At 43.7% G+C, this 12,424-nt stretch overlaps 1 protein-coding gene across 1 annotated transcript; it reads right to left on the reverse strand.

Moving 5' to 3' along the window:
• On the reverse strand, positions 1 to 10,774 carry LOC140500169 (uncharacterized). The gene is made up of 5 exons (XM_072602516.1): positions 10,724 to 10,774; positions 8,571 to 8,661; positions 7,637 to 7,763; positions 7,004 to 7,117; positions 1 to 2,947 (listed from the first exon to the last, which is right to left on the reverse strand). Exons 2-5 carry the CDS (start codon positions 8,622 to 8,624, stop codon positions 1,092 to 1,094), a joined length of 2,151 nt encoding a protein of 716 aa, XP_072458617.1. The 5' UTR covers positions 8,625 to 8,661; positions 10,724 to 10,774; the 3' UTR covers positions 1 to 1,091.
• Between the last annotated feature and the right edge of the window lie 1,650 nt (positions 10,775 to 12,424).

Genomic DNA, 12,424 nt, shown 5'->3' on the forward strand with positions numbered 1-12,424 from the left:
TCCATTGAGAAAACAGAACCAAAACATTTATTCAAATATCAGAAAGCTGAATCCCAATACAAGAAAGCCAAATCCATCATAGTAATAAAAAATATATATACACAATAACAATGCGGAGGGCAACACCATCACCAAGGCTTCCCCCTTCTGCGGCCTTCCCACAAATCAGCTCCTTTAAACAAATCATACTCAGGTTCCCTTAAAGAAAATTGCAAGCAATCTCTCACACTCACGTTAGTCTGCTCTCTCTTTCCCAGCTCTGACTGCTCTGAATTCCTACTCCATCCCTTACTGGTCCACCCATTCAGCAAGCTCCTTCCACCACAGGCTCATGTGACTCAGTCTTCCATTTGGGTCACATGGGCCTATTACTGCATGGGAAAGTTCATCCCATTTAAATTACCATTACACCCCTATAATGTCTCATACAGTACCTTACAGAAGCTCAATAAATGTTAACTAACTGATAAAAAAGAGGAAAAGCATCAAAAACAACCCTGAGATTTTGAATCCAAGTAACTAGGATTATATTGGTGCAATTTATGGAAATGAGGAAGCTAGGAAAGAAAATGACAGGAAGAAGATGAATAATTCAGTTCTAAGGTTGACTTATAATCATTCTATATACTCTGCTCCTCTCCTTCCCCTATCTTCTACCTGTTCCCCTGAAGATCAGCTAGACTTTGGAGTCCTTTGAGGAAAACAAAAGTAGAAAAGAGAAGCCACTTCTTGGATGACATCATCCTCCAACTCTTGGATGCAGTAACTTGTTGCCCCAATTCCCTGTTCATATTTCTAGATTTCCAAGTCAATCTAAAGTTAATGTTGACTGAGGCACAGCATGGGTAAAGGGGAAAAGGCATATGTACTAAGCTATGAGTATCAGTGCAATAAAAGTTCCCTTGGCTAAAAGGCATTTACTGGACTCTTCTGTATTACTCTTTCACCTCCTTCTCCAATCATAAATACATTTAAAAGGTTAATAATAATTGAATATTACACTGGCCCATCCACAGAGAGACTCAAGAGAGTTAAACTATGTGAGCTGAATAATTTTTTAAAGAAATTTTTGAAAGATCTAACTCATAAGATTATGGTTTTGTGTGAATTCTCTGATGGTGAATAAGATTGGAGCTATGATTAAAAGCTTTTCCACACACATTACATTCATATGGTTTTTCCCCAATATGAATTCGCTGATGTTCAGTAAGTTGTGTTCGCTGGCTGAAGGCTTTCCCACATTCATTACATTCATAGGGTTTTTCTCCAGTGTGAATTCTATGATGTCGAATAAGTGTAGATCGTGCACTGAAGGCTTTGTCACATTCATTACATTCATAGGGTTTTTCTCCAGTGTGAATTCGCTGATGTTCAATAAGTTTTGTTCTCTGCCTGAACGCTTTCCCACATTCATTACATTCATAGGGTTTTTCTCCAGTATGAATTCTTTGATGTTGAATAAGTGTGGATTGTGCACTGAAGGATTTGCCACATTCACTACATTCATAAGGTTTCTCTCCATTATGTGTTCTCTGATGTCGATGAAGGTGTGTTCTCTGCCTGAAGGCTTTCCCACATTCATTACATACATAGGGTTTTTCTCCAGTATGAATTCTCTGATGTTGACTAAGGTTTGAGCTCTGGACAAAGGCTTTCCCACATTCATTACATACATAAGGTTTTTCTCCAGTATGGATTCTGTAATGTTCAATAAGGATTGAGGGTTCACTGAAGGCTTTCCCACACTCATTGCATTCATAGGGTTTTTCTCCATGGCATTTTTTATAATGGTGAATCAGGTTAGAGCTCTGAATGAAAGCTTTTCCACATTCATTACATTCATATAGTTTCTCCCCAGTATGAATTCGCTGATGTTCAATAAGTTGTGTTCTCAGCCTGAAAGCTTTCCCACATTCATTACATTCATAGGGTTTTTCTCCAGTGTGAATTCTATGATGTTGAATAAGTGTGGATCGTGCACTGAAGGCTTTGCCACATTCACCACATTCATAGGGTTTTTCTCCAGTGTGAATTCTCTGATGTTGAATGAGATGTGCATTTTGACTGAAGGTTCTTCCACATTCACCACATTCATAGGATTTCCTTTCATTATGTTGAAAGTTATGTATTCTATGATGTCGATGAAGATGTGCACTCTGTCTGAAGGACTTCTCACATTCACTGCATTCATAAGGTTTCTCTCCATTATGTGTTCTCTGATGTCGAACAAGTTTTGTTCTCTGCCTGAAGTCTTTCCCACATTCATTACATACATAGGAGTTTTCTCTACTATGAATTCTCTGATGCTGAATAAGCTTAGAAATCTGAAAGAAGGTTTTCCCACATTCATTACACTCACAGGGCTTCTCTCCAGTGTGACATCTTTGATGTCTAATAAAGGTAGAACTGCCTTTGAAGGCTTTTCCACATTCATTACATTCATGAGATTTCCCTCCAGAATGAATTCTCTGATATACATTAAAGGTTGAATTATAACTGAAGAAGTTTCCAGAATTATTATATTTACATGGTTTTTCAGATATATTCTTAACATGGGAATTATGATTGAAGTTTTGATCATGTGTATCACATTGAGAGAGTTCCTCTCTTACAGGAAATCCTTTGGATGAAATGCTGTTTGAATTCAGATTGCAGTTACTTCCACAACTGTCATATTTCTGCTCTTCTTCTACTATGGAGATTTTCTCCTGGATGATTAACATTGGCCTGAAACTATTTTGTTTGGAAAGAGATTTCTTCCATTTCTTCACAGTGTGGCTTTCATCATTTCTGCATAACATGGCCTCACTTGCCCAGGCTCTCCCAAACCTCTGTCCCTTGGAAACACCCCTTGTGATTCTTTCTGCTTTTAACCACTGTGATTCGATTTCTTCTGAAATTTCATTCTTTAGAGATGGCTCTATGTTCTGAATGCTGGCTGCACAATCTGAAATGATAAAATCAAAAGGTAAATGTCACCTGGTTTTTATTCTACGACAAAGAAAATATTGGGTTAGGAAGATGAAAATATACATTAAAAATTATTTCCTAGCAGTATGTGATATTGAAATATTCTGAGATCAGTCTCACAGTAGGGGAAGAGAGCAAGGAGTACACTGACCTTAGAAGAAAGGTAGTCCAAGAACATGAAGAGAGTTCAGGGTAAAAGAGAGTTGAGAGATGAGAGAAGGTAAAAGGCACAAAAGAAGCTAGGTAGTGGTAGAAATGGTGGTCACAGAGAGCAAAAGTGATCCCAGTGACTGAAGAGAGTCCATGGAATAGGAATGGAAATATATCAGTGTTATATTTCTTGTGTGAAGTAAGATGCTGAGGTAGAGACTAGCAGCTTGGAATTCCCTGGACAAAAGAATCTTTGAGCTCTTGATGGACTCAAGTATCTACCTTTAGTATACATTGGGTATATATAGGGCAAGAAAATCAGTAGTATGAGGGAAGGGCATGGAACATGGAAGGTAGGGATCTAGGAATAACTATTCCAAATGGCAGGCATGAGAAAATGGATCTATGAAGAGGTTAACTAAGAAAGAAGTCTAGTAAACACCACCAATAACTATTATTTTAAAATTTAAAGAATTCTTACTTTAAAGTTTACTTATTGATTAAATAAATGAAACTCTTTCAATGTAGTTACTAGAAGCAATAACTCTTGGAAGATCTCAAGAGGACCTTGTGTTTGCTTCAAGAAGAGACAGGTAGGATAAAGATCATGTGAAACCATATTCCATTCCACAAAGGGCATGGAAGGAAAATAGGTGGTTAGCAGTCAGAAGACACCAAGTCAACCCAAGGGGGCCTTGGGAAAAAAGAAAAGGATTATGGAGGTTGGATCTAGGATTAAGACAAGTCTCCAAGGATTTTAATGGGCAACAAGCCTACAATCCAATGAAAATGACCAAGAAAATAGGCTTTGTGAAGAGGAAATGAGGAAATGTCAGAGATGGAAGATGGGAAAGGTAGAGGCAGGCAAAAAACCAAGGACCTGGGATATGAGCATTCAGGTATGCCCAGGTGACTGGGAGAGGTTCTCTTTTAGTTTGTGGGCAGAAGAAGAGGGAATAGACACAAAATTCTTTTAATCAGTGGAACTTTTTAATCTAAAAATTCTGGCTTTCCTCCTTTCCCATAATCCTATTCTGCCATGGATAAGTTATAGCATTTTCATTTCATGAAATGAGATAACACATGCAAAGCACATATGAAGTCTAACTAGTTATTATTACCAATTTCAATGAAGCAGTTATTAAGCACATAACCACAACAACAGCAGCTATCATGTACATATCACATTAAGGTCTACAAAGCCCTTAACAAACACAATCTCATTTTACCCTTGCAACAACCCTGGGAGGTAGGTACTATTATTCTTCTCATTTTACAGATGAAGAAACTGAGGCATACATAAACTAAGAGAATTTCCCAGGGTCACACAGCTTGGTGTCAGAGGCAAGATTTAAACTCAAGCCTTCATGACTCCAAGTCCACATGTTCGATTCACCGTGCCTCATGCTAATAGCGCTAGGTACTATGCAGGAGGTGAGAGGGATACAGAGATAGATATGACAAGGATCATACTATAAAAACTTACATAACAGGGAAGAAAACATGTACAAAAATAACTGATAAAAAGGAGAACATATTAAATGCAAAAGATATGAGAAATGGGAGGAGGCAGTTCCAAGCAAGTGTTATAAAAAAGGGGAAGAGAGAGAGATTACTTTTATTTGGGGGAAGGGCTCATAGAGTTCAGTCTAGAAGGAAATGAGGGACCTCAGTGGAGATAGGGTTGTTGGGGAGTCCTTTGTAGGCATGAGCACAGGCCAAGAATGGACGAGATTCACATAAACAGACATGTGAACATAAAAACAGAACATAAAAGATATGAAGGGGAGCAATATGAGGTTGGAAGGGTAGATAGGAGCTAGACTGTGGAGGGCCAGGAAGGCCAGAACGAAGAGTTTATACTTTATTCAGCAGACAATGGGGAACCACTGAAAGTCTTTAACTAGAGCAATGGGATGATTACAGAAGCCAGGTAGGAAGATGACACAAGTATCAATGAGAAAAATAGGTAGTGAAGGAGAAAGACCAGAAATACCAATTAGGAAGCTATTACAACAATCAAGGAGAGAAGAGATGAGTTGCTAAATAAGCATGGCTACAGTGAAGACTTTAAAGGATGGATCAGATGCAAGAGACAGTCTAGATGTTGATTGGAAAAAACTGGACATGCTTATCAACTCCACAGATGATTAAAAAAAACTAACTAAGTGGGAAATCCAATCTGTGAGATGACAGAATCAGTACATGGAAAGTTTGTGCCAAACTAGAATGATAAATCAGATCAAACTAAATGAAATTCACTGAGGATAAATAAAAAGCCCCAAACTTGAATTTAAAAAAAATTAATTGCACAAGTACAAGAGTGAGAAACAGGTGACTAAGAAATAGTTTTATAAACAACTTGTACTGATTTTGATTGACTAAAAGCTAAGCTCAGTCTGTTCAATAGTCCTCCAGTCTCACAACCTAGGCGTCATCCTCAACATTTCATTCTCTCCCACTGCCTTATCTGTTGCCAAGGCCTCCTAATTTTTCCCTTCAAAACATGTTTAAAATATTCCTTTTCCCTACTCTGCCATTGCCACTGCCTTGGTGCAGTAGCATCACTCACACCTGGACTGCTGCTACATTCGGTTCTGGGCTCCTCACAAGGCAAGATGGTGGCACAGCAAAGAAGCCAGTCCCTGACACAAGCATGAAAAGCAGAGAAAAAGGCAGAGATTAAAAAAAAGAGCTGGAAATTCGGATTTCTGTAGACTTGGCAAGTTATGGCAGAGGAAAGCTGATTACTTTTTGCATAAGGGTTTTTGGATATACTCAAGACACTAAGTACAAATACAGCAAAAGGCACCTAGCAAACATTGTGCTGTTCTGGGTTTTGAAGTTCAAAAAGACTTCAGAAATCACCTAGTCTGCCTTGCTCTAAGAGACTGAGGTGACTTGTCCAGGGTACAAGAGGTTGTAAGTAAAAGAGGGAAAATTTGAACACAGGCTCCCTAAGTCTAAGTCCAGTGTTCTTTCTCCATCAGGCAAATTAGCAGGCACTTTGAATTTATGGTCAGGAAATGACAGGCCTTAAAAGCAAACAGTCAGTTAGGAAGATGGTGTCTGAGAATGTCTGGGTGTCTGGAACAGGCATATAGTTTCACCTCAACAGGGACAGAGGTTTGTCTGTAAACTTTCTGATCAGCTCATTGAGGTTATACGTTGCAAAACTATTCACATAAAGCCACTCAGATAGATTCAGAAAATCTCCAAGTTGGATGAAGCCATGTGGTCCATCTGAAATCTGATGGAGAACCTCCTTGATGACACTCCCAACAAAAGGGTATCCAGTCATTGCTTGAAGTCTTTTAGTGAAGAGGAACTAGCACCTCCCCACCCTTCCAAGGTGGCCCGGTCTACTTCTGGACTGTATTAATCATGATGAAGGTTTCTATGTCATCTCTCTAGCTTAAATCTCCATCTCTGAAATGTCTACCCACTATTCCTAGTTATACTCTTTTGGGCCAAAGAAGACACACCTAATTCTCTTGTACATGACAGCCTTCCCTTCACATATTTATAGACAGCTAAGATGTCCCCCAGCTTACTAGTTCCTTCAAGGAATTCCTTCTTCTGGACACTCTGCACTGAACACCACATTGGAGGTGTGGTCTACTAGGGGCAGAACACAGCAGGACTATCATCTCCCATATTCTGGACTCTAAGCTTCTCTCAGTAAAGCTGAAGCTTTCTATGGCTGTCATTGCTACTGGTGACTCAGTGAGTTCTCTGTGCACTAAGATATCTAGACACCACTCCAGGGAAACCAGGATGGTTAGGGAGTGACCCTAAGCCGCAATGATGAAAATCATCCCATAATGCATACTTTTACCATGGCGTCGAATGACCAACAGAGTAAAGACTCTTCCTCACTCACCTGAGCAGCTGCCTTTCAGAACACCTCTTTTTTCTCTCTGCTGCATGTTGCAAATCCATGGCTCTTCCCCTCGCTCCAGCCAGAAGATCATGTCAGGTTTGGACACTGGAAATCCTGCTTATGGAGAAAGAAACCTGATATGGTGATTTATGTATGCTGGGAACAGGAAATAGGCCTAACTCCCTGGGTGTGCAAACAGCAGGAGGGAGAAGGGAAGTATCCACAGAGAGGCCATGACAAGAAGACTCAAGGAAAGCCTGTGTACCTCTGGAAAGGTATCATCATTGGACTATCCTGGACAGAAGAGTTGGTAATCTTGCTAGGGAAAAGCAATTACCTCAACTGTCCTAGGCCTACCACAAAAGTACAACAGTCTCACCTACTGGAGCATCTGTACTAAACCCTGGGTGAGAACTGCTGGGATTCAGGCATCAAGGAGAGGGAAGATTCTGACTCAGAGAAGGTGAGGAAGCCTAGGGTCCAGGAACTTAGAGGAAAAACTCCCTGTCTCTGAATCTGGATGAGATTAGGAATCTCTGCTCCTGCATTCTGAGGTGTGGCGCTTCACAAGTCAGAAAGGCAAGGAGGTCAGGTATGGGGTCCTAGGTGAGAAAGGGAAGGGAGAGACTTTACCCAGTGAGACCAGGTTCCCATAATTCTCCAGCATCACATCCTTATAGAGAACCCTCTGAGCAGGGCCCAGGCAGGCCCACTCCTCCTGACTTAGGTACACTGCCACATCTTCAAATGTCACAGACACCTGAAACAACAACACAGGACTACTGAAGGCCTACATGTAGGCCCAGGGCTCAGCCACAAGGGGACTGTAGGAGGGCAGGTATGGCAGTTTAAGGGGAAGGAAGGTGTAAATAATCGAAGTATGTGTTTGTATATATGCAAGGGCATGCAGGTGAATCTGGAAAACCAGGAGAGATTTTGTGTGCATCAAGGCTCTTAGTATGTATGTATGTATGTATGTAGAGGTTGCCAAGTGACCTTGACTGTTCCAGGTCAGAGAGGAGAAACTTAGCTCAGCAGGCTGCCAGGGATGTGGGCTGGAGCTGTCATTAAATGACATTGCAGCCAGGCATCCTAGGGGCCAGTAGAGAAGAGGCTTGAAAAGGGACCTCCTCCTTACTCCCTCCCAAACAGAGATCAAGAACACAGAGCTGGGAGTCCTAGGAGGTCCCAGGGCCTGTGTCTGCAAACTCTATTAGAATTGGAAGGTGTGGAGGCCCAGAGGAAAGAAGTCACAGCATGACAGAGCTGGGAGGAACCTTAGAGACTGTTGCAGATAATTGCAGATAATGACACTGAGGCCCAGAGATGTGGGCTTATCTAAAGAGAGACTAATCCAAGGTCACATAGTTAATCAGTGGTAGGAAGGTCTATAGACAAGATCTCTTCACTTCCTGTCTAGTCCTCCATAACATAATGTGTCTCCTTGGAAATGGGGCCCAGAGCCTTGTATGGGGAGGTCACTGAGCCAAAAAGCTGAGAAAAGGAGGTGAGGTCAAACTGGGTGAGGGACCAGAGCAGTGATGGACTCTCAGGAAGGACATCTCACCTGGGACCCAGGGGGCAAGGGCTTGGCCACTATCACTTGGTCTCCTGGGCTCATCTTGGACAATCAGCAGGAACCCGAGGAACCAGCAAGCCTGAGGGGAGAGAAAGGAATGCAGAGGGACTATCTGTATCTCAAGGTTCTCCCATTAGTTCACCCTGGGATTTCTCACCCCTCAGCATTGGTGCAATGGGAAGACTCACTTCCCTCCAACCCCCACTGCTGTGGGCCTGGCCACCTGCTCTGCTCTGGGGAAGCTGGAGAAAGAGCACAGGACTCATGGTCAGGAGAGGCTCAATTTCACCACCTTGCTCTGCTGTTTCTGAATTATGTCACCCTTGCTAAATCCCTTCCCTCTGCCTCTCAAATCTGTCATCGCTGTTCCCAGATCCCACTGTAAAATGGGGATAACAGTGCTCACATTATCTTACAGAATTATTGTGAGGAGTGCACTTGGAAACATACCAGGGAGCTAGTATTATTATTTTAGGTGAAGAATTTTGTCTGAGAACGTAATTTTTTTGTGTTTGAGTGGTTTCACTCATGTCCTACTTTTCATCACACCATTTTGAGGATTTCTCAGCAGAGATACTGGAATGGTTTGCCATGTTCTTCTCCAAGTCATTTGACAGATGAGGAAATGGAGGCAAACAGGGTTGTGACTTGAACTAAGTTTTCCTGACTCCAGGTCCAGGACTCTATCCACTGAACCATCTAGCTGCCCCTGGGAATATTACTTGCCATGGACAAAGAAAGCAGAGAGCAGAACCACAGTCATGACTAAGAAGATCTTGCCCATTGAGTGTAGAACATGCCAGATAGAAAACAGATAGAATTCAGGGAGGCCCCAGAACAGCCCTGTCCCTTGCTTTACTGCTGCCACAACACACAGCAGGGAGGAAGTACACAACAAAATGATTAACACAGTCCTAGGACTGACAGTCCTCATGATAGTTGGTTTGCCCTGCAAACTGTTAGCATGAATGGTTCACAGTGCCACCAACTGTGAGGGGCAAGAGACTATGGACCTTGTCAAGTGTCTGTAAGAGGCCACCCCAGCAGGGGAAGCCAAGATCCCTGACTAAGAGCTTCTTTGTACACTGGAAAGCAATATGGCCTGAAAACAGTCTGCCTCTACCTAGGTTTCCTACATGCAAAATATTCTTTCCTCCTTCCAAACAATCTTCTTTCCCTGACCAGCTCCTTCTCTTGGAATCTCCTTAGCTTTTTCTACAGTATTTGAGTGAAACCTTTGACTTATATAGAGTTTGAGACGACAGGAAGACGTCCCAAGGCTGGGCTCAGCCGGACAATAAGTCTACCCTTCTCAGGACACTGCTAACTTGGGGAGAGATATGCGCTTGTTACCTTCACACCCATAGTGTCCTTGAGAAAAGGGCCTGAGAGTGAGATGGGGATGGGAGGTTAGGGCAGCTATTCTGTCTGTCTTGTGTGATCTAGGTCTGTGGGGGCAACTGACTGACCATGCTGTGTGTCTATCCAGTCTGACTCAGTGCTCTGGACACACTGGATGCTCCCTGAGTATCTGTCCTGTGTGATCTTGGCTTCCTGAATCCTGAGTCTGTCCTTTCTGAGCCTAGCTGTGGTGAAATGCCTGTGCTATTTCTGTCTGTCCTCTGTTGCCAGGGTCATATTGGTCCTGTCTCTGTCTTATGTCACCTGGGTCAGAGCTGTCCTTGTCTATCCCTCCAGACTGTCCAGTGTCAATAGAGGCTGGTCCCTTTCTCTCTGTCCCCTCCATCTATCTTGTGTCAATTGATGCTGACTCTTTGTCCCTTCAGCCTGTCCAGTGTCACCAGGAGTTGGTCTCTGTGTCTGACCCCTCAATCTGTCCTTTGTCACCAGGGGCTGATCCACATTTCTGTCCCTGCAGTCTATCCTAAGATACCAGATGCTGTCACTCTGTCCTTCCAGCCTGTCCTGTGTCGCTCTGGGGCCGGTCCCTGTCTGTCTGTCCCCTCCATCTGTCCTGTGTCACTTGGGGATGCCACCCATCTCTGTTCCTCCGTCTCTCCTATCTAATCCGGATTCGGTCCAGCATGAATCCTCCAAGCCTGAGGAAGATGAGGGAGGACACCCAGGGAGGGGAGGGGAAGAGAACTCGGGCCCCGCCCCTGCCCCGGGCCCAGACTCACTCTCCACTCCAGAAACAGCCTGGATTGTCAGAGCAGAACTTGACCAAGGGTGAGGCCCACCCACACAGGAAGTGCTCCTTCCACTTCCGCCCCAGGTGGCCTCTCTAGGCTGCAGGGAGGCTTCCCCATCTCGGTGGTTCGGTCCCACATCTCCCTCCTTGGATCCTCAGACCATTCCAAGGGTCAGAGTTGGCAGGGCTGTTAGGGTGTCACCCTGCTTCTGGACAAAGGTCCCCCCTACGACCTATCTGACCAGGGGTCTTCCAGCCTCCCCTCCCTCTCAGAACAGGCTGCTCCATTTGAGGAAAGCTATATGAAGACATTTTTCTCACTCCTAGATGAAACTTGCATCCATGTCATTTCTACCTGGTGCACCCAGGAAGGTCTTGAGCTGCAGCATCTGGAGAGGCAGAGCCTCTAGGAGGAGGGAGGTGAGAGAAGCCCTGAACTTGCTGTTGTCAAAGCCCTTCTGCAGGACTGTGTTCTCTTCTGGGCATCATGGTGTAAGAAAGACCTTGATATGACCAGAGGAGGGCAACCAGGATGAAGAGGCTCCAAAAGCCCATGTCACCTGCGGGGGAAGGGTGCAACCTAATAGCTTTAGTCAAGTGTATAAAGGGCTGTCACGTTAAGGAGACTCCTTCTCTTTGGCTCCAGAGGGCAGAACCTGGGGCAATGGGTAGAAGCTGTGAAGTGGCAAATTTAGGCTTAATGTTAGGAAAATTTCCTAACAATGAGAACTATCCCAAAGTGGAATGGACTGCCTTAGAGGCGCTGGGCTCCCCCCTCCTTGGAAGTCTTCCAGCAGAGCGCAGGTCACCACTTGTTGGTTATTTTATAGTGTGAATCCTGTTCATGTTGGACTAAGTGGCTGCTGAGCTGCCTTCCAGTTCTTTGAATCTGTGCTTCTGTTCCTTATTCTGCCATATGGAGCAGGTCTAATCCATTGTTAACATGCCAGCCCTTCAGAATTTTGGGGGCAGCTGTCATGTCCCCACAAATCTTCTCTTTTCTAGGCTAAACTTTTCTAGTACATTCAACCAGTTCTCCTAGGGTTTGAACTCAAGATTATCCGTCATCCTGGATGTTAATTGGCTGGATCTCTTCCTTTTGGCACTTTCCCTTTTTCAGTGCCCTCCATAAAATATGGTGTCCCACACCAAATACCATACTTAAGAACAGGTCTTTGAACAATATTGTGTAGCCAGGCTATCAGGCTATCTCCTAGTGCAACCTAAAAGCACTTTAGGATATTTTTTTTACTGACATCTCACATTGAGTTTGCTGTACGTAAAACACCCAGATTTTTTTACATGGAAAATTGTGTAACCATACCTCCTCATTCCATTGCTGTGATCCCTGGCTAGGGACTCAACTACAGGAGAGAGCTATTGAGTCATTTTAAAATTTTAAATTATTATTATATTCTTAAATTATCAAGTATTCACCTTTATCCCTCCTACCTCTCCCCCATCCATTGAAAGAAGACAGAATACAGAGGCTGCTATCGTGGCTGAAGAAGCTGCCCAGGCAGTGGAAGGCGCCGGCGGCTGCGTGGACAGGAAGGAGCCTCTATGGGATTAGTTGGGGAGCCGCGGCTCTCCCTCTGGCGGGGGACCCGTCACTGAATGAAGGGAGCTCCTCGCGAGTTCTCTCGCCTCCCCTTCCACACCCCCCCACCTCCCCACCCCCCCACCCTCC

Source organism: Notamacropus eugenii, chromosome 4 (genome assembly GCF_028372415.1).
Source record: "Notamacropus eugenii isolate mMacEug1 chromosome 4, mMacEug1.pri_v2, whole genome shotgun sequence".
NCBI lineage: Eukaryota > Metazoa > Chordata > Mammalia > Diprotodontia > Macropodidae > Notamacropus > Notamacropus eugenii.

Excerpts from the sequence above, each read along its gene's own strand:
- LOC140500169 (XM_072602516.1), bottom strand. The coding sequence starts at position 8,624 with ATGAGCCCAGGAGACCAAGTGATAGTGGCCAAGCCCTTGCCCCCTGGG. Across the intron at positions 7,764-8,570 it reads CCTTGCCCCCTGGGTCCCAG|GTGTCTGTGACATTTGAAGA; the intron begins GTGAGATGTCCT and ends TTGTTGTTTCAG. Across the intron at positions 7,118-7,636 it reads TGGGAACCTGGTCTCACTGG|GATTTCCAGTGTCCAAACCT; the intron begins GTAAAGTCTCTC and ends CTCCATAAGCAG.